At 46.8% G+C, this 21,349-nt stretch overlaps 1 protein-coding gene across 1 annotated transcript; it reads left to right on the forward strand.

Annotated features, from left to right (window-relative positions):
* The first annotated feature begins 12,201 nt into the window (after window positions 1–12,201).
* Window positions 12,202–21,066, forward strand: LOC134933811 (uncharacterized). The gene is made up of 2 exons (XM_063929276.1): window positions 12,202–12,377; window positions 18,215–21,066. The coding sequence occupies exon 2, from the start codon at window positions 18,372–18,374 to the stop codon at window positions 19,308–19,310; it is 939 nt and encodes a 312-aa protein (XP_063785346.1). The 5' UTR covers window positions 12,202–12,377; window positions 18,215–18,371; the 3' UTR covers window positions 19,311–21,066.
* The last annotated feature ends 283 nt before the right edge of the window (window positions 21,067–21,349 follow it).

Consider the following 21,349-nt stretch of genomic DNA (forward strand, 5'->3'; position numbering starts at 1 on the left):
GCTGACAGACACAGCAAACCTTCTTGCCACAGCTCGCATTGATGTGCCATCCTAGATGAGCTGTACTACCTGAGCCACTTGTGTGGGTTGTAGGGAGGTCACACAGGCACGTGGAGGCCACACACACTACTAAGCCTCATTTTGACTTGATTTAAGGACATTACATCAAAGTTGGATCAGCCTGTAGTGTGTTTTTCCACTTTAATTTTGAGGGTGACTCCAAATCCAGACCTCCATGGGTTAATACATTTGATTTCCATTGATAATTTTTGTGTGATTTTGTTGCCAGCACATTCAACTATGTAAAGAACAAAGTATTTAATAAGAATATTTCATTCATTCAGATCTAGAATGTGTTATTTTAGTGTTCCCTTTATTTTTTTGAGCAGTGTATTTGGACAGCCACTGATTGTGCAAGTTGACCCACTGAAAGAGATGAGAGATCTGTGTAATTTCCATCATAGGTGCACTTCAACTGTGAGAGACAGAATCTGGAAATCACATTGTATGATTGTTAAACAATTTACTTGTATATTCTTGTGGAAAATAAATATTTGGACACCTACCAAGCAGCAAGATTTCTGGCTCTCACAGACCTGTTACTTCTTCTTTAAGCAGCTCTTCTATCCTCCACTCGTTACCTGTATTAATGGCACCTGTTTTAACTGGTTATCTGTATAAAAGACACTTGTTCACACCCTCCAACAGTCAGACTGCTACCTTTCCACCATGGCCAAGACCAGAGAGCTGTCTAAGGACACCAGGGACAAAATTGTAGAGCTGCACAAGGCTGGAATGAGCTACTCGACAATAGGCAAGGAGCTTGGTGAGAAGAGATCAACTGTTGGCGCAATTATTAAAAAATGGAAGAAATACAAGATCACTGACAATCTCCCTCGACCTGGGGCTCCATGCACAATTTCACCTTGTGGGGTATCAATGATCTTGAGAACGGTGAGGAATCAGCCCATAACTACACAGGGGGACCTGGTCAATGACCTCAAGAGAGCTGGGACCACAGTCACAAAGGTTACTATTAGTAACACACTACGTCGTCGTGGATTGAAATCCTGCAGCGCCCAAAAGGTGCCCTGCTTAAGCCAGCACATGTCCAGGCCCGTCTAAAGTTTGCCAGTGACCATCTGGATGATCCAGAGGAGGATTGGGAGAATGTAATGTGGTCAGATGAGAGCAAAATCGAACTTTTTGGTATAAACTACACTCGCTGTGTTTGGAGGGAGAAGAATGATGAATGGCATCACAAGAACACCATACCCACTGTGAAGCATGGGGGTGGAAACATCATGCTTTGGGGCTGCTTTTCTGCAAAAGGGACAGGACGACTGATCCGTATTAAGGAGAGGATGAATGGGGCCATGTATCGTGAGATTTTAGGCAAAAACCTCCTTCCCTCAGTAAGAGCATTGAAGATGGAACGTGACTGGGTCTTCCAGCATGACAATGACCCCAAGCACACCGCCCGGGCAACTAAGGAGTGGCTCCGTAAGAAGCATTTCAAGGTTCTGGAGTGGCCTAGCTAGTCTCCAGACCTCAACCCAATAGAAAATCTGTGGAGGGAGTTGAAAGTCTGTGTTGCCCGACGACAGCCCCAAAACATGACAGATCTAGAGAAGATCTGCATGGAAGAGAGGGCCAAAATACCTGCTACAGTGGGGTATATTTCCTAAGCTCCCGATTTTGACCGATTTGGTGTTTTTTCTTCAAAGTGTCATCTCGGGAATTTACTAATCTCAAATCTCGGCAGTGATGAATACACCATCGGTCAAACGCGGCTGTTTAGGTATAGAACTCGGTCATTTACTATGCATTCGTATTTCAAATCTCTACCGTGAAAGTGCATTTTTGGCCGTGAAAAAATACAAATCGTAAGAAATTGCGAAAAAAATATAGACCTGCTTTTGAGAAGCGTGTTTACATGTGTTTCCAATTCTACATTAATCACACCTGAATTTTTGGACCTTTAAAAGGGACCCAAGCACATTTTTATAATCTCTCACTCTGAAATGGCTGCTGCCGTGTGTAGTACTGCTTTCTTGTTTAGTGGGGGATACCTGAGACTGCTTCATGAGGCTACAATAAACCAGGACCAGGAAACTGAACATGGTCAGCAGGTTGAACAGGTGCCGCGGAGGCTGCGCAGGCCTCGTTTTTTTAGGGGGCGTTTAAACTTGAACGCATTGGCCGATGACCAGGTTATACAGATGTTCCGGCTAAATAGAAACAACATTTTCCGTCTGTATGACCTTGTCAAACTGAACCTAGACCCTGAGACAGCACGCTCTCGCTCTGTCTCAGGCCTGCACAAACTCCTGGCTGTGTTGCACTTTATGGCTACTGGGAGCTTCCAATCTGTGACTGGCGATGTGATTGGTATCTCCCAGCCCACCTTTTCCAAATATTTAATTCAGGTGAGTTAAAACATACATACACGTCTATGTCTAAGTGGTGCTTCTGTTATGTAATATAACACAGTATTGTATTGATTACAGGTCATGACACTCACCTTATATTTTGTAATGTCCACTCAGGTTTTGGATGTCTTGGATCTCCACATAGATGCCTCTATCTGCTTCCCTACCCAGGAGTCGCAGTGGCATGCTGTCAGGGTAGCTTTCTATGAGCTAGCTGGCATGCCCAATGTGCTGGGTGCCATAGATTGCACAAACGTTGAGCTGAGACCACCTAGGGGCAGGCAATATATTTATACCAATAGACATCTGGGCCAATCCACTAATGTCCAGGTGGTTTGTGATGCAAATCTAAAAATTATGAGTGTTGTTGCGGGTTACCCTGGCGGCTGCCATGACTCCTTCATCCTCAGTCAGTCATCCCTCTTTGATAAGTTTGATGCCGGACAAATGCCTGATGGCTGGCTGCTGGGTATGTTCCAAGTGTGTTGTGTGTATGTGTGGTAACTTCAACCTCCTATTTTTTTTATTTCCCATAAACCACATGTCCTAATGTTGGCTATATCTGTCTTTCAGGTGATGGTGGTTATGGCTGCTACTCTTGGCTCCTTACTCCATTGTCCCAACCTGATTCTCCTGCTGAACACAATTATAATAATGCACATAAGTCCACGCGGAATGTGATAGAAAGATGTTTTGGGGTGCTGAAATCTAGGTTTCGGTGTCTGGATAAGTCTGCAGGGCTTTTGTTGTATAGTCCCACAAAGGTGACTAGGATTGTGTTCTGCTGCTGTTTTCTTCATAACATGTGTTTGCACCAACATCTGCCACATGTTGGTGATGAAGAAAACAGTCAGCAAGTAGGTGAGTTAGAAACATCTGGCGACAGTGTGAGTACAGATGTAGGGAGGCAGGTAATGCAAGAAGTGATTCTGCGTTATTTTAACGGTAAGTATTATTTATTCATAAATAACCTTGCCTAACACCTATTATAAAATGTTTTATAGGTCTGTATTATGTTTGTGTTGAGTTATTGTTTGTTATTTCTCATGTTGTTTACAGTTAGGCAATAAAATTTATAACTTACACTGTCACTCATTAGCAAATGAAACATTACACATATTGCGTATGATTAATTTATTACCTTAAACGCAGGCATTTTGAGTGAATCAATTATAAAATTAGTATTTTTCAAATAACATATTGTACTTGTTGCTGCAGCCTTGATCATTTCTTTGTTTTTTGTTTGGGATTGTTCATTGGTCCTGGTTCTGCTGGATCGTCTAACTGGGGAGGTAACTGGGGTCTGGCTTGGTGTGGTTGTTCCTGAGCTTGAGCTTAGTTGGTGGGATGCCAACACATTTAGGCTTTGGCTCAGGTTGTTGAGGCTTGCTGTGAGTTGTGTATTTGCGGCAGTGTTGTTGGCAATGATTCTGGAGAGGTTTTAGTTAATTAATTGGTTGTGTTGGATAATTTATATGAGGGCTTGTTGCTGCCGCTGTTGGTCATCCATGATTCTTTGTAAATTTGCGTGCATTTGGCTGTTGTCTGCCATCATCTGCTACATAGAATTTGCAATTCTGCCAACTTGAACTATCAGTCTGCCTGAGTTCCGACTGAGTCTAGGCAGATGATGGGGCAGACTGGCAAGGTATTGGCTGTGGGTGTTCAGACAGGCATAGTGTTGTGCCTGTTGTGTTGCCCAACTGGACCAAAACTCTGGTCCCATTTGTGGCTGGGGTGGTGTTGGGCTCAATTGGGGGCTGTGGGATGTTTGGGGTGGTTGGGTTATGTCCTGCGGCGTGGTTGGCTGGTTAGGATCTATCGCTTGCAGGTGTAGTGTATACGAATCCTGCAAGTCAGTTTCCTGCTGGGTATCCTCAGGCATGATGGGTGGTTCTGTATGGGGTTGAAGACAGCCACTATTTAGGCAATATTTAGCATTGGTCTTTTTATAGCTTTACGTCAACATGCATTACTTCTTAATATTGATGTTGGAAATGATAAATAGATTGTGGGCTAAACTTAACAATTTAGCTCACCTTTTTGTAGAAATATGTGGCTTCTAACATTCCCTACTCAGTTCAAAAAATTTTCACGGAATTGTTGGACTCTGAGCCATAATTAATGCGCGAACACGAAGAACTCTTACAAATACAAATTACTACATTTACATATTGTTTATGAAGCTTACTTTTGTAAAACACACACAATACAATAAATGTGTTGAGCAATACACTCATACATTGTTCAAGGCAGTCAGTGCTCTGGCCAAAACTTAAACAAATATAGTGCAACTAAATGTAATTTAATAATATGGTTGAAAATCTCTTAAGGTGTCCTATGTTTAGAACTGGTGATGTTGGCCATGCAAAACAATTTGATTAGACTTAACATTTATGTAGCTGTTTCTAGCAAAAAAAAATAAAAAAATTAAAAATTGGTTGCTATGGGCAACATCACATCTGTAAAAAAAAAATAATAATAATAATAATAATAACAACGTTACCCCCATGTGCTTGCTGTTGGTGATTATTACAAGGATGAGTGTTTTTTTATACCACATTTTGGTTGGCTTTGCACAAACAGTGGGGCAGATGTATTAACCTGGAGAAGGCATAAGGAAGTGATAAACCAGTGATATGTGCAAGGTGATAAAGGCACCAGCCAATCAGCTCCAATATGTAAATTAACATTTAGGATCTTTTTGGCTGCTGCCTTTATCACCTTGCACATATCACTGGTTTATCACTTCCTTATTCCATCTACCCCACTTTTTGTAACGTTTTTACAATTAATTGTTATGTTTACTCACCAGACAGCTGAGGGGATTGTGGTTCCTCGCTTTGTGGGCTGGCCAAAATAGCTTGTGGTGGCAGGGACGACACTGTAGAGATGCGCCGTTATGGTGGTGAGGATGCTGCTGGAGATTCAGCCTCAAGCCGGCGTCTCTTGGTACCCATCTTATGGAGACTATCCGAGCCCTGTGATGGGCGCCTTAGTGGAGGGGTGTTTGATGAAGAAGGACCTATGTGATAAGATAAACATTAACATTCTGCTTTTCTATGTGTTTTCCGAATATGTGTATACACTAAATTCTTACCTGCATCGCCAGCATCTGCATCTCTGGGCAGTGTGGGTTGTGGCCTGGCTGTGCTGCTTCTCTTTCGTACTGTAGAAATATGAAGATTGTCCTTATGAACATTCAATTATGTTTATATGTTTATGCAAAATCCTTATTCAGAATTCACAATATTATACTATTAAAAACTTAACACAACCAGAATATTGCTCTGTATTTAACATTTGTTTGCTGCTAACAATCAAATACTACCACCAAATATATGCGCAAAATTGTAAGCATCAAATTAAAATATGCATGAAAAATCACATCAACCACACAAAGGACAACCCAGAACAACACACAATAACCATAAGTCCATTTAAAAAATGAGTCAAAAAACATTACGCAAAACACATGACTCACACTTCATTTATAGACACCAACAACAATTTCCTTTTTTAGAACAAAACCAGAAAAAACCCAAGGCCTCCGGCTAAATTGTCAATACAAATGAGAAAAAAATAACTATTTGTGATTAAAACTACATCACCAACACATTAGAAGAATTAACCAAATTACAATCACAATTAGCTAGAAGACATTTCAGACAACTAAGGACAAAGCACAGATGTTTTAATTATAAAAAAAAATAAAAATACTCACCATCCTGCCTTGGGCGATCCGAATCCCGGACATGAGTCGCACCAACCACTTCTGGCGGAATAAGAGTACACACAGGCTCCTCCCAATCCCGATACGACGCTCGGAAGGGGTGTCCACCCCCTGTTTGGCGGGCTGATTTAGCCTCCTTAGACATCTTAGCCTTGACACGGCGCTTGATGTCGTAGAATCGCTTACGACACGTGTCCTCGGTCCTCCTCACCACACCCTCACTATTAACTGCCGCAACTACCTTCCCCCACAGAACACTCTTCCTGCGTGAAGAAACCTTTGCATCATCATGGCCAAACAACTGCCGATGATGCCTCATCAGCTCCCGCACCAATGCCATATTCTCTGCGTACCTGAATTTGACATTGCGGCCCGTCTTTGTAGTGGTGCATGGCTGCGGAGCCACAGCACCATCACTGTCACTATCACTCGAGGCCGCAGCAGCAACTTCCCCCTCCTCCTCACTCACCTCCTCCACCTCACTCACCTCCTCCACCTCACTTACCTCCTCACTCTCACTCACCTCCTCCACCACACTCACCTCTGACTGGGACATATTCAGGACAAACAACAAATAACACTGAGAAAAAAAAACAATAAACACACTCCTCCACTACAACTACACACCATACACCAAACACACACACACACACACACACACACACACACACACACACACACACACACTCACAAACAATGACAATAGACGTTGAAAAAAAAAAAAGACAAAAAACTAGACAGACTTTTAAATAACTACACAAGTATGACAAGACTACTTACACACACAGTACAGCACTCAACAATCGCAAAGTACCTCCTCAAAACCGCCAAAAACTCCTATCAACTCTCCAACTCCAAACACAACTTCCTCTCACCTCTCCACTAGCTAAACCCACGAGGTGCGGACGGTTTGGGGCGGTTTTATAGTAATGAGCACAAACACTCCTCCATCACGAATCAAACCAATCACGGACGAGTGAATAAAAACGAAACTTAGAAAAAAAACGCAGCCGGGAACGGGAAACACTGCCGAAACCGAAAAAAAAAGTTTCTTCACTCCCCCCGTCACGCGGCTGCATTGAAGTGCAGGCAAATATGGACGAGATCGTCCATATTGGCCTGCATGCACAGCCGACGGGGGACCAGCGATGAACGAGCGCGGGGCCGCGCATCGTTCATCGCTGGAACCTCCACACTGAAAGATATGAACGAGTTCTCGATCATTTATGAACGAAATCGTTCATATCTTTCAAACAAATCGGCCAGTGTGTAGGGCCTATAAGTGGGTCAACTTGCACAATCGTGGCTGTCCAAATAGTTTCTTGCCCCACTGTATATATATATATATATATATATATATATATATGTGTACAAAAAAGGTGTATAACGAGCGCTTAATACCTAAACATTTACAATGAATAAATTAATCAAACAAAATTCGTGCATAACCATTCACGTCAATTCCAAACAGCACTCCCAAGTGTAGGGGCTGCAGTATAGACTTTCCTTATTGACTCATATTTCGCTGAGTCATAAATACAAATGTTCTATAGGGATAAAGTCTCTGCGCCTTCAGTGCTTTGGTGTGGAAACTTCCATCTGTGTATAACCAATAATATATGCGTACCAGAAATCTGATCAAGTTGTGCCTGTAGTGGTATCTTTAATTGGTCGTCTTCCCTTGTCCTCTTACTCCATGTATAAACACCCTCAGCGAGGTGTTAATACACAATTTACATAGGCAGATAGGGAAGATTTGTGTCAGCAAAATGCTCTTAATATTATAAAGTGACTTGTGACTTATTTGTGCCAATATATAAAATATTTTTTATATAAAGTGCTCTGTGCCTATAGTGTTTCAATAAACCACTATATTATATGTGATTTCTAATATGAATAATCAGAATCACACCCAAGTGGCTAAAAGAATAAATAAAGAAAGGAAGGTAATAACTTCCACTACCTCTCCAACGGCCTGTACAACAGATAAGCTTGTTAATACTTTTTAAATTGTACGATTCCATTTTTATATGTATGTGTGTGATTAAAAATTGTGAAAAACGATATCACACTATCATATCAGCTCCTTTTTCTTTCTGTTTTTTTTTCCATGAGAAAAAAACTTTCTTTTTAGAGGTACTATACTTTGTCAAGGATTACCTTATAGGAGCAGCATTCTTAAAAGGAGTGAGTTATTACCTTCCTTTCTTTCTTTCTTTATTTTTAGCCACTTGGGTGTGATTCTGATTATTCATATTAGAAATCACATATAATATAGTGGTTTATTGAAACACTATAGGCACAGAGCACTTTATATAAAAAAATATTTTATATATTGGCACAAATAAGTCACAAGTCACTTTATAATAGTAAGAGCATTTTGCTGACACAAATCTTCCCTCTCTGCCTATGTAAATTGTATCTTAACACCTCGCTGAGGGTGTTTATACATGGAGTAAGAGGACAAGGGAAGACGACCAATTAAAGACACCACTACAGGCACAACTTGATCATATTTCTGGTACGCATATATTATTGGTTATACACAGATGGAAGTTTCCACACCAAAGCACTGAAGGCGCAGAGACTTTATCCCTATAGAACATATATATATATATATGTATATAAATGAGGTGAGATCTTAAGGTGTCTGGCGAATGAAAAATTTTAAGCTAAAATAAATAAATATTCCTACCTTAAAAACACAGACTTGAGGGGGTGGCTTCGTGTCTGCATAGAAATATATATATATTTTTTTAATATATATTTTTATTTTCCTTTTGGGGGTGGGGGTGGGGGGCTTCCTATTTTGTCAGTCTCGGGCCCCACAATTTCTGGTGGCAGCCCTGGCTGCTAATACTAGCTAGCAAGCGATCAACTCGGAATGACCCCCAATGTAAAGTTCAGAAAATGCTCATCTTTACCTTTGGTCATTGCAATGTACAGTAGTGTAATAAAATCAATTATTTACTGATATTGTGCATTAACGCTTTAGCTGCAACAGTCCTTGACATATGGTGGCCTGACTCCTTCGGCCCGTGACAGCGTTAGTGACATGGGATATGCGATCACTTTGTCTATATGGCTATGACATCATCACTGGACTTTCCCTGCAGGGATCTCACTCCCCCGAGAACACCCCGTAGAGTGGAATTACATACAACTCTAAACCAGGCCCAATGGCTACACTTACTTTTTATAATATTCTATATTTGCTTTATAATGTCCATAATTGAAAAAAAACAAAAAAACAAAAACAAAATGGTGTTTACTTGGCTATGGCGGCTAAAGGAAGTCTTGTCTGTCCTGAAGGAAACCAAATTATCATGAAGAAAAGATCAGTAATTCCTACATGAAATAATCCTAATTCTCCCCACTATCAACCAGCGGAGTGAGCTGGAACTGAAGCAGTTAAATCCGCAGTTTATGAAGATGAATTTGGTCCAGTGTTACGCTGCCACCGTCTGTCCAATAATGGGAATGGCACATATAATACGGAACATCACCAAATTAAAAACCTACGGTAAACAAGTGCTATTCAGCCCATTATAGGTAAGACCGCTATCCATGTTCATATCCATGTTCAAGACAGCTATCCATAGGGTCGCCATAAGTCGGCAGCGGTGGAAGGTTTCGGGGAACCCTGCCGGAACCACTTTCTGCGCACCATAGCCCATAGGCTACAATGGGCTACCGTACCGCAACCAAAAGATTGCGGTAGCTGCAGGGAATAATATCGGGAATGCTTCGCATTAATGATATTGATACATCGGGCAGCATCACATCCCCCATAGAAACCTACGGGGGATGCGGCTGCGTGTGGAATTAGAGGGATCGCAGCAGGTATAGGAGATATGGTTGTTGTTTTTTCCCTCATAGTTTCGATTCTTTTCAAATAAAAAAAAAAAAAAAATGCTACCAAAAGACAGATCAGTCAGCCACAAAAGAAAGCTATAAACAATATACAATCGGCTGATGTAATAAATAAAATTATAAGGGGGGATTTTATTCAGTGCGTTGGCCGCAAGCTGCTTCCAGAACAATCGGGCGACAGCACTTCACGGGCAGTAACGTCGCTCATTCTCCCACGCTGGCCATGGATGGGTGGATGACAATTTGCAATGTCTGGCTACCGTCACATGTGGTCATGTGTGCGGCAAAGGGGCTTCGCGGCGGCACGTTGTGCCCCCACATTGTCTGTCATCTCGCACATGGCAGCAATGTGGCACTGTCTGGTCCTATAGAATGAATAGAGCAATGCAATGTATGCCTATTGCACCCACCGAAAACTGCTCCTTGACAGAAAGGTTAAAATGTTATTTAACATTTACCTCACAAAAATCATCAATAACCACATATATGATGAGAAATAGCAGGGCCTCACATAAATCATCAATAACCACATATATGATGAGAAATAGCAGGGCCTCACATAAATCATCAATAACCACATATATGATGAGAAATAGCAGGGCCTCACATAAATCATCAATAACCACATATATGATGAGAAATAGCAGGGCCGTAACTAGGTGTGTGCGGAGGGGGCACCGCACATAGCGCTGCAAGGTAGGGGGCGCTGTTAGCGGCACTTGTCAATTATCTGTATTAATTACTGAAGCTTCCCCCCTTTTTGAAGCCCAGCATCTCCTGACCGCCACTGTCTCCTATCCTGACCCCTTCTGTCACTAACACCTATACAGCATTCATGAACTCAGCTTGAGATTTCTTTGATATTCAGTCACACTGTACTTTATTGCATGTCAAGATGCTGACATACCCGGGATTCTAACCCATTGCCTGTGGCATTGCACTTAGACAATCTAATCATTGAGCTATCTGCCCTTACATAGAAAGCTAGATGATTCTAACTATTTAAAGCTTACCTTGGACTATGTGAAAAAAATATCAGCATTGCAGCTGAGCAGCTCTATGTAGTGTGTGGCTGCAAGAGATTGGATGTGGCTGCGCACTACATAGATCTGCTCTGCTGCAATGCTGATTATGATATTATTAGTGTTCATAGTTTTTATGCAGGATCAAAAAGCTTAATTAATAGGGTTTTTGATTAGAATTTAAGAGGTTATAGGTTGAATCCCGGGTATGGCAGTATATTGAAATGTGTTATTTAATAAAGGGAACTGAATAACATTGAGCTATCAAGTTAAGAGCAGGAATGTGGTATAAGGAGGATTTGTGTCCAAATCCGTTTTCTTGCCGTGGCCTATAAATGTGTGTATTATATATAATGTGGGAAGAGGCCTCATAGCATAGCCTTTCTCTAGCATCAATCTTGTCATGGGGGGGCGCCAATTCTCTCTCTGGCACAGGGCACCAAAAAGTCTAGTTACGGCTCTGAGAAATAGCCCCTAGAGCTAGGAACCCAGGCTGGGTATACACCAGAACCAGGCGTATGTCAGCCATCATCACGAGATGTCGGTCGGCCGTACACACTGAACGCGATATAGCGTTCATTAGATTAGCCGCACTCGGCAGCATGGTGTCAGGCACCGGGCAGTCCCATCGGCCGTGCACCACAGCAGATGGGATGACCCCAATGTCGGCAGGCGGGGGCGCGCAGTAGTGGGTACACACTACACGATGTGCGCGATACGTCAGCCCAATCCGTGGGATCAACTAACAGATCACCTAGGCCGGCTACACATCAGAACGACCGGCAAATGGGCCGATGGGCCGCCCTAGACCATGCCGGATTGCCGCAACACACCAGGAAGATTTAATGAACGACGAAACGATCGCTGTGCCATCCTTCATTAACACGCATGGCGCAGCAGGGGTGGCCAGAGTATGTCGCATGCGGTCCGCGCAATTGAGCGTACTCATCAGACGGTATGGGAGCTTTGTGGTTCTCATACAGCAAATGGCTCCGGTATTGGCCTGAGTGAGGTACACTTAATATTACAGCACAGGGAAGGGTGTGACACTGAGGCTGGGGCTGTCTGTGTGAGGCAATACGTTTATTATGATTGTGTGAGGGCAGCACCACCATGACACCGTCACTTTCACTTGTGGCCGCGGAGGCCTCTGGGAGCTGTAGTCCCCTTCCCCCAGCAATGACGCTGCGCGGGCGGCGCCCGGACTACCACTCCCAGCAGCCCCCGCGCGACAGAGGCCCGGGCCCGTACTGGTACCGGTTAAACTGGAAGGCGGGAAGAAGCGAGATCGGTGACTGTCCGCGGGCACACCGCCAGGTAATGTCCGAGGATGGGGCGGCAGCGTCCGCCGGGGCCCGTAGCGCAAGCCTAGGCCCCCTAGAGATTCCCAACCCGCCGTGACACCGCGTGGCCATCTGGGACTTGTGGTTCTGCGGCGGCCGTCGGGCCCCAGCAGACCGGGCCGTGGTGCTTCGGGTGACTGCCCGTCTGTAGTTTTATGTATATGGTTATTTATTATGCGTCTCCTGAGCGGGGCCTGTACCTCCACCACCCGCCATCACTGTGATGTATTCCAATGGCTGCAATCATCATGTAATATATAATATCTGGTTATTGGGGCTTATAGCCCCCTAGTTACCCCACCAGGGGCAAGCAAAGTGCAGGTGTCCATGTCCAGGCGTGCATAGTGCAGATGTCCATGTCCAGGCTCAGCCATGCATGGTGCAGGTGTCCAGGCCCAGGCGTGCATAGTGCAGGTGTCCAGGCTCAGGCGTGCATAGTGCGGGTGTCCAGGTCCAGGCGTGCATAGTGCGGGTGTCCAGGTCCAGGCGTGCATAGTGCGGGTGTCCAGGTCCAGGCGTGCATAGTGCGGGTGTCCAGGTCCAGGCGTGCATAGTGCGGGTGTGCATAGTGCGGGTGTCCAGGCCCAGGCGTGCATAGTGCGGGTGCCCAGGCGTGCATAGTGCAGGTGTCCAGGCGTGCATAGTGCGGGTGTCCAGGCGTGCATAGTGCGGGTGTCCAGGCCCAGGCGTGCATAGTGCAGGTGTCCAGGCTCAGCCATGCATAGTGCGGGTGTCCAGGCCCAGGCGTGCATAGTGCGGGTGTCCAGGCCCAGGCGTGCATAGTGCAGGTGTCCAGGCTCAGCCATGCATAGTGCGGGTGTCCAGGCCCAGGCGTGCATAGTGCAGGTGTCCAGGCGTGCATAGTGCAGGTGTCCAGGCGTGCATAGTGCGGGTGTCCAGGCCCAGGCGTGCATGGTGCGGGTGTCCAGGCGTGCATGGTGCTTGTGCCCAGGCGTGCATAGTGCAGGTGTCCAGGCCCAGGCGTGCATAGTGCGGGTGTCCAGGCCCAGGCGTGCATGGTGCGGGTGTCCAGGCGTGCATGGTGCGGGTGCCCAGGCGTGCATAGTCCAGACGTGCATGGTGCGGGTGTCCAGGCGTGCATGGTGCGGGTGCCCAGGCGTGCATAGTCCAGGCGTGCATGGTGCGGGTGCCCAGGCGTGCGTGGAGCGGGTGTCCAGGCCCAGGCGTGCATGGTGCGTGGTGCGGGTGTCCAGGCATGCATAGTCCAGGCGTGCATGGTGCGGGTGCCCAGGCGTGCGTGGTGCGGGTGTCCAGGCCCAGGCGTGCATGGTGCGGGTGTCCAGGCGTGCGTGGTGCAGGTGTCCAGGCCCAGGCGTGCGTGGTGCGGGTGTCCAGGCGTGCGTGGTGCGGGTGTCCAGGCCCAGGCGTGCGTGGTGCGGGTGTCCAGGCCCAGGCGTGCGTGGTGCGGCTGTCCAGGCCCAGGCGTGCGTGGTGCGGCTGTCCAGGCGTGCATAGTGCGGGTGTCCAGGCGTGCATAGTGCGGGTGTCCAGGCCCAGTCGTGCATAGTGCGGGTGTCCAGGCCCAGTCGTGCATAGTGTGGGTGTCCAGGCCCAGTCGTGCATAGTGTGGGTGTCCAGGCCCAGTCGTGCATAGTGTGGGTGTCCAGGCCCAGGCGTGCATAGTGTGGGTGTCCAGGCCCAGGCGTGCATGGTGCGGGTGTCCAGGCGTGCATGGTGCGGGTGTCCAGGCGTGCATGGTGCAGGTGCCCAGGCATGCATAGTCCAGGCGTGCATGGTGCGGGTGCCCAGGCGTGCGTGGAGCGGGTGTCCAGGCCCAGGCGTGCATGGTGCGGGTGTCCAGGCCCAGGCGTGCATGGTGCGGGTGCCCAGGCATGCATAGTCCAGGCGTGCATGGTGCGGGTGCCCAGGCGTGCGTGGTGCGGGTGTCCAGGCCCAGGCGTGCATGGTGCGGGTGTCCAGGCGTGCGTGGTGCAGGTGTCCAGGCGTGCGTGGTGCGGGTGTCCAGGCCCAGGCGTGCGTGGTGCGGGTGTCCAGGCCCAGGCGTGCGTGGTGCGGGTGTCCAGGCCCAGGCGTGCGTGGTGCGGGTGTCCAGGCCCAGGCGTGCGTGGTGCGGGTGTCCAGGCCCAGGCGTGCGTGGTGCGGCTGTCCAGGCCCAGGCGTGCGTGGTGCGGGTGTCCAGGCCCAGGCGTGCATGGTGTGGGTGTCCAGGCGTGCATGGTGCTTGTGCCCAGGCGTGCGTGGTGCGGGTGTCCAGGCCCAGGCGTGCATGGTGCTTGTGTCCAGGCGTGCATGGTGCTTGTGTCCAGGCGTGCGTGGTGCGGGTGTCCAGGCGTGCGTGGTGCGGGTGTCCAGGCGTGCGTGGTGCGGGTGTCCAGGCGTGCGTGGTGCGGGTGTCCAGGCGTGCGTGGTGCGGGTGTCCAGGCGTGCATGGTGCGGGTGTCCAGGCCCAGGCGTGCATGCTGCAGGTGTCCAGGCCTAGGCGTGCGCGGTGCCGGTGACTTACGGCGTGCGGGTGATGTATGGGCCCAGGCGGGTACGGTGCGGGTGATGTACGGGCCCAGGCGGGTGCGGTGCGGATGATGTACGGGCCCAGGCGGGTACGGTGCGGGTGATGTACGGGCCCAGGCGGGTACGGTGCGGGTGATGTACGGGCCCAGGCGGGTACGGTGCGGGTTATGTACGGGCCCAGGCGGGTACGGTGCGGGTGCTGTATGGGCCCAGGCGGGTACGGTGCGGGTGATGTACGGGCCCAGGCATGGGGTCATGAGCGCAGAGCAAGCTGTGCCCATATTATAATTATATTGATGTTTATATAAGAGAAACGGAATTGTCACAAATGAATTAGTTTGTGTTATTTATAATGTACCAGACCTCCTAGGCCTCAGCCAGACTCCACGGGAACCATCGCATTGTGCCTCTGGAACGCTGGCGGAGCCACTGCGCAGCCATATACCTTCCCTCATCCGCAGGGATATAAGCTTGCGCGTGCTATATTCTGTGGTAATGAGCGCAGCCGGGCACCGGGGCATGACATGGGAGAGATGATCATTTACTGTAGGTGTTAATCTTATTCTCTGACTTGTATCATCATTATATAGCCTGTGTCGTCATTATCTAAGCTGTATACACACCATGCGATGTAATGATACGTCACATCCGCCATACACACTGCACAGGGTGTTACATGCTGCATGTAATACACTGCGTCGCCCGTGTAATCATCCCGTTGTACACTCAACACATCCAGTGGAAAGATTTAATGAACGACTTCTGGGTATGACGGCTTGGAGGTACACATTATATGATCTGTGTCGGAACATTATATAGTGCGATATATCTTACAGTGTGTATCAAATCTATCCACCGCCCTTTCCTTGCGTGCAACCGCCGTCCTTTCCCCACCGTGACCCGCTGTCCTCCTGCGCTCACCTGCCATCCTTCCCCCTGCGTGCACCTTCCTTCCCCTATGTACATCATTATCTGAATGCTAAATTACTTCCAACAGGCTTCCAACTCTGGACAAGTGTATTTTAATTTCGTTGTATCTTATAAATAGCGTATAGCTGGGTACACACTGGTTAATATATCGTAAGTTCGATACCGGATATATCTGTGAACGGCGTCGTTCAGACATATCGGGTCGGCACTGACGCTCAGTCAGTGCCGATATATTGGCTTGTCTGGCTGTGTGTACTGGCGACCCACCGGCCTCTCATACGCCAGCCACATTGACCGATGTCACAGCTGGGCGGGCAAATTCAAACGCCTGGCCAGTTGTTACGAGCCGCCAATCGTCAATTGTATAGGCTTGCCAGAATCGCCCGCTTGGTTGGCGCGTTGGCCAGTTGGTGGTTACATCTATGCATCTATACTCAGCCATAGGTATTAATCAACGGCAACTTACAGGACCTGTATTAAGTAGCCATTTCCTGGCCAGAATCGCTTAGCAATTTTTGGAATCCTTAATTACATCTTCTGAATCTACAGCCAGCAAATTGGAGGCGGGTACAAAATCTGCAACTTTCCCATTGTGTGATTGCACAACGGAATACTGCCCATGCAGTTTAGCGTTAACGTCCCAAGCCACCCCTCTCTCCCCCCACCCTGTTTGTTCCTGATTAAATCGATTACGTGAGTAAAACAAGAAAAAAATAATCTATAAATATACTAAAATAAATCTATCAAACACTATACAATATATCTCCCTTGGTTACGATAGTCTTATAAATTAGGATTTCAGGCAATTTGCAGGTGAACTCATTTTGATGTTTGTCATTTCTCCATGGCAAAGCATTTCAAGGGAAAAGACGCCCTATTTATAAATACAGCTACTTTTACTTTGGTCTCGTTATAATTGTTCAGGGATTTAAGTGACCCTGCACCAAGAACAACACGGGAGCACTAGGAATGAATGTTAGCTGCTGTTTAAATGTAGGAAATGTAGTTTCCCTGACGTGAAGTTTTAACGTTGGATATTCTTCCAGCCGTGCAGGAGTTAAGGGCTCTAAGTCACACATTTGGTTGTATGGTTGCATCATGGGTCCCTGGGGTACTCCATCTGTCTGGAGGATTCTGTAGGCACAGTCTACCTGCATTCTGTATAACGCATCAGATTCCGGACGCTCTAGGTGTACCTCCTGAATTCACTCCGGAACCTGACGCTGAAGAGGTCATCCGGAGATAATTCAATAGTACTGTGGCCGCCTCCCATTGCCCTGATGCAACAATACAGCAAATAATGTGAGTAACGTACCTCTGCAGCCTCAGAGGACAGAATATATATAGTATATAAGTAATTTTAGGGCGTGATCCGCTGACAGCTGTAGAATGCAGACCTCACCTGTAATACATGAGCCTTATGCATCTGCTGTAGCGGAGCTTACACTGTGTTTTTTCTGGAAATGCTCTGTATTAAAGCATAGGGTTGTATTGCAAAGATGTATGGGCTGCGTGACATGACCTGTTTCCATCACATAATTAAGGTGGCACTAAATTAAATGAATCGCAGTTTTCACAGTGTGGATTTTTTTGCCACTTTAAAACGGCCTCAAGACCTTTCCCTTCTTAGCAGGGTTTTTTGTCTTTTTTTTTTTTTTTTTTTAAACGACCTTATTACATTTTGGGACCTGACAAACGCACCCCGTACTGTGATAGAATGTAAGACTGTTTGTGATCCTGATCGCTCGGTGATGGAACTTTTGCCGTCCGTTCCAGCCTCCTGTGACACTTGTAGTACCTCCAGAGCTGTGCAGGGTGAATAGAACTCAGAACAGTGATACAGGTTCCATCCAGTGGATATTGCAGAGTGCACGTTTGCTGGATCTGACAGCGTTTGCTCCGTTGTGGAGGAATAATTTACATTTTATACCTGTGTAGAATGATCTGACTATTGAGTTTCTCATTACACGGTTGTAGAGACCTTATTGTAAAGTAACAGTATATGGGCATACTCCACCCAATTACAGCCTTGTCTCGCGCACACATCTGCTTTCATTATATACCGGAGATTAGGAGGATAAAGGCTTATTGTTTCCACATTTAGCAATGTTAGTACATAGCCCCACTACGTGTCTATCACACGCATTATTCTCTTAGTGACTACTAGTCCTCTCTACCCAGATATATTACATGCTGCGGACAAATCCCAGCGTAGCCAGTCCACACATTGCTGTAAACTACAGTTTAGAAAAACGTTGATTCCACCTAACTCCCCGTATCCATCAGCCCCGTTTCATTGCCGCCATCTGCGTCGTTGTCTTCTCTTACACTGTCATTTTCTTCCTCGTCATTAAGGGATTAATGCAGACCATGTCTATCCTTCTGTTTCAGGGACCTGCTATTGGGACCTCGTATCTTATGGGACCAGCAGCCCTTGCTATTGGTGAAATAGCTGACTGTGGGGACTCCTACGATTGCGATTGTTCCTGTTCATCCTGAAACCTGTAATTCCACGCACTAAGATCCTCTGACCGGTGATTCCCTGGACATGTCGTCTTCAGGAGCTTCAACCTCAAGTTCTTACCCCAGGCCGTCCAGAGAGCGTGAGGTGAACCATGGAGGACATGTAGAATTCGTTAAAATATCTGATGAAGGAACGTTGGATTTCAGACCCGGCTGTAACCAAGCAGCCCAGGACCTCGTGAACTCCATACTGTCACCGAGGACTTGGGAGAAATACCTGTCGTCCTGGAAAAACTGGATACAGTTCAAGAAGTCGGCCAGGCAGCGAGGCTGGTGCAGGCCACAGAAAGTCATGGTGGACTTCTTCGAGCACCTTATAGCCAGCGGCTATAGCAGGGGCAAAGTGGTGAGCACTCTGGCCGGGATCTCATTTTGCCTGCAAATGATGGAGAAGAAAGATGTCACCAAACAGTTTATCATACAGCAAATGCTGACCAGCTGGAGGAATAAGGAGATGGAGGACACCGTGGAGACGGAGAGCAACGGCGATTATGGGGAGCTCCTGACGCCCGAAATGCTCAGCTCCGTCCTATACGCCACTAAGAAAGTCTGCTTTGACAACAACGAGAGCCGGCTGTTCTGCGCAGCATTTACGCTGGCCTTTTACGGCCCTTTCGACATGGAGGAGCTAGTGGCCAGATCTAAGGAAGAAGAAGGCACGGGTCTCGCCTTTAAAGATGTCATAATCGAGCGAAATTCTGTGTACTGCAAAATGCAGAAATCCCGCTCCAACAAGACCCAGTGGGTAGAGGTTAAAAAAAGAGAGGACAAGTTTTTGTGTCCCGTTACCAGAATGAAGAAATACTTAGAAGTTAGGCCAGAGAGTGGTAGAAACCTCTTCATCCATGAGAATGGGACGCTGCTGACGCACTTCCAGTTCAGCCGAGTGCTGACCTTCGCCCTAGAGGAAGCAGGGCTCGATTCTAGAAGGTACGGACCCCATTCCTTGTGCTATAAGACATGAGGCTGCGCTGTGACTATGGGCCGTGTGTAGAATTACAGAGCTTGGTTAGGTGGAAAGCAGACCGGGCCCGATTCTGACGTCTGAGTAAAGCAAAATGAAAGAAAGCAATGTACTGTGCTGCTGGACAAACAATGTTGCTCTGCAGAGACATCTGCATGTAGTCCACAAATCCTGGACAGCTTTATATTTGAGTTTGGACACATACCCAAATGTAAATCTCTCTGCACATGTTACACTCTCCACTTCTGCATCGCAACATGGTTTTGTCAAGTTCACAATTACTTGCTCTTTTTTTTTTTTTTTTTTGCATTACTCCCAACTCAGAATCATGCCCACTGTCATATAAAATCTATGCATGAATTAGAATCAAACTATGTAAGAAACCCACAAGTTGAAGGGAGTGACCGCCTAACGTCATTCACTTTATGGCAGCGTCTGGGCGTTACTCCCCTGGCAGCTTTCCATTGGCTGAGCTGTCACTCTGGCTTGCAGAGACGGATCCCATTCTCACCTTCTAGGCAGCAAGTTTAGGATAATTCAGGGAACCGGCAAGAAACACTTCTGTTTCTGCTATTTAAGCAACCGATTTGGGGACCGTAATAATTTAGCCGGTTATCCCCTCAAAATAAGTTTTCCAAAGGATCAAATTTAAAGTGGACTCGGCAGCAGCGCACAGTTGGTTGGTAGCCATGTCTTAGGCTAAGAATGCAGCCGATCCATAAACTAGGAACTAATGTCAGTGCCTCATGCCTCAATGATGTCGCTAGTACTTAGTGAATTGCTAGACTTAATATTGATTTAACGCACAGAGAGGTTGATTCAGTTAGGGACGATTTGGCGTTCCAGAACGTCACCACTTATTCCTTGCCAACCTGCAGTGGTGCGCAGGAAAGTCGGCGGTGTAGCGGTACCGAAATGGGTAAATATATGCGTATATCATGGCGATGTACAGCGCTACATTGCCCCTAATTGAATCGACCCCAAAGTTTATTTCTCCCTTGCCACTCGGCTGCAGCATAATGATCACAGATGTGCGTTTTACATTTACTCTGATCTGGAACCTTACAGAAAGATTCCAGCAGTAGAGTTCACTGTTTGGGCCGGACTTGGCTCTGTGTTGATCTCTGCTGTCCATTAATGCTCCAGGACTCTGAACCCTGAGGGTGCAAGACTGCACTCCTGCAGGTAGCTGGCTGTACAGCTATTGGGCTGCATCGACACCAGGTATACACAGGGCTGTGAGCGCAGGTGCGTAACCAAGAGCAGGTGCTTCTCCCTAATGGCGGGGGTCCTGCTTAACGGGTCTCCTGTGGCTTTGCTAGTTGGGGGGGAGGGGGAGTAACTACACAAACCTGAAGTTTGTATGGCATTATTAAGTCGTATATGAATGTTTTTCTCAGATTAGATATTGGTTGTAACTATTCTTGTGCGTGTCTGCATACACTATAAATACGTGTCTGTAGAGATTACGTTGCGCCAGAATTTGCCGGTAGATTTTGTTAGGTCCATTTACAGTTAGTGTGTGGTGTAAATGACAGGAAGACTTAAGGGCGGTAGTATCGCTGATCGCAATGTCTAATACATTGCGACTCCACCATTCCTTAAAGCGTACTTTTACAAAGCGGATATGGGAAAACCAGACGTCAGTGGCTTTTTCTATTTTTTGTTCTTTTTAAATTCAGTCTTGTTTGAAGTAATGTTTCTAAGCGTCTATTTTTCACTGTCTTCGTTTTGGAATAAAGTTATTGCAATTAAATCATCGTCTAGTTTTCTCTTTTCTCCGGAGGCACAAACAGTAATTACATCTGAGGTAAAGCACCGTTTTCTAAGATCTCTTCATCGTTTGTTACATTACTCTAAAGCCCAGAGTTGAGAGCTGTGCAGCTGCAATGTCTGATATAAATCTCCTCGCTTCCGGTCCCTGGATTATCGGGGGAGAATATGCATGTATGCCCACTGGACGTCCTCCATGTTGGAGTTTATAATGTTCGGAGAGCTTTGAGCCGGCCTGCAGTTTCTATCCAGTCCTGACTCTTATT

This window comes from Pseudophryne corroboree, chromosome 6 (assembly GCF_028390025.1).
Source record: "Pseudophryne corroboree isolate aPseCor3 chromosome 6, aPseCor3.hap2, whole genome shotgun sequence".
NCBI lineage: Eukaryota > Metazoa > Chordata > Amphibia > Anura > Myobatrachidae > Pseudophryne > Pseudophryne corroboree.

What these genes read in the sequence shown, in the direction of transcription:
- LOC134933811 (XM_063929276.1), top strand. Translation starts at nt 18,372, where the DNA reads ATGTCGTCTTCAGGAGCTTCAACCTCAAGTTCTTACCCCAGGCCGTCC.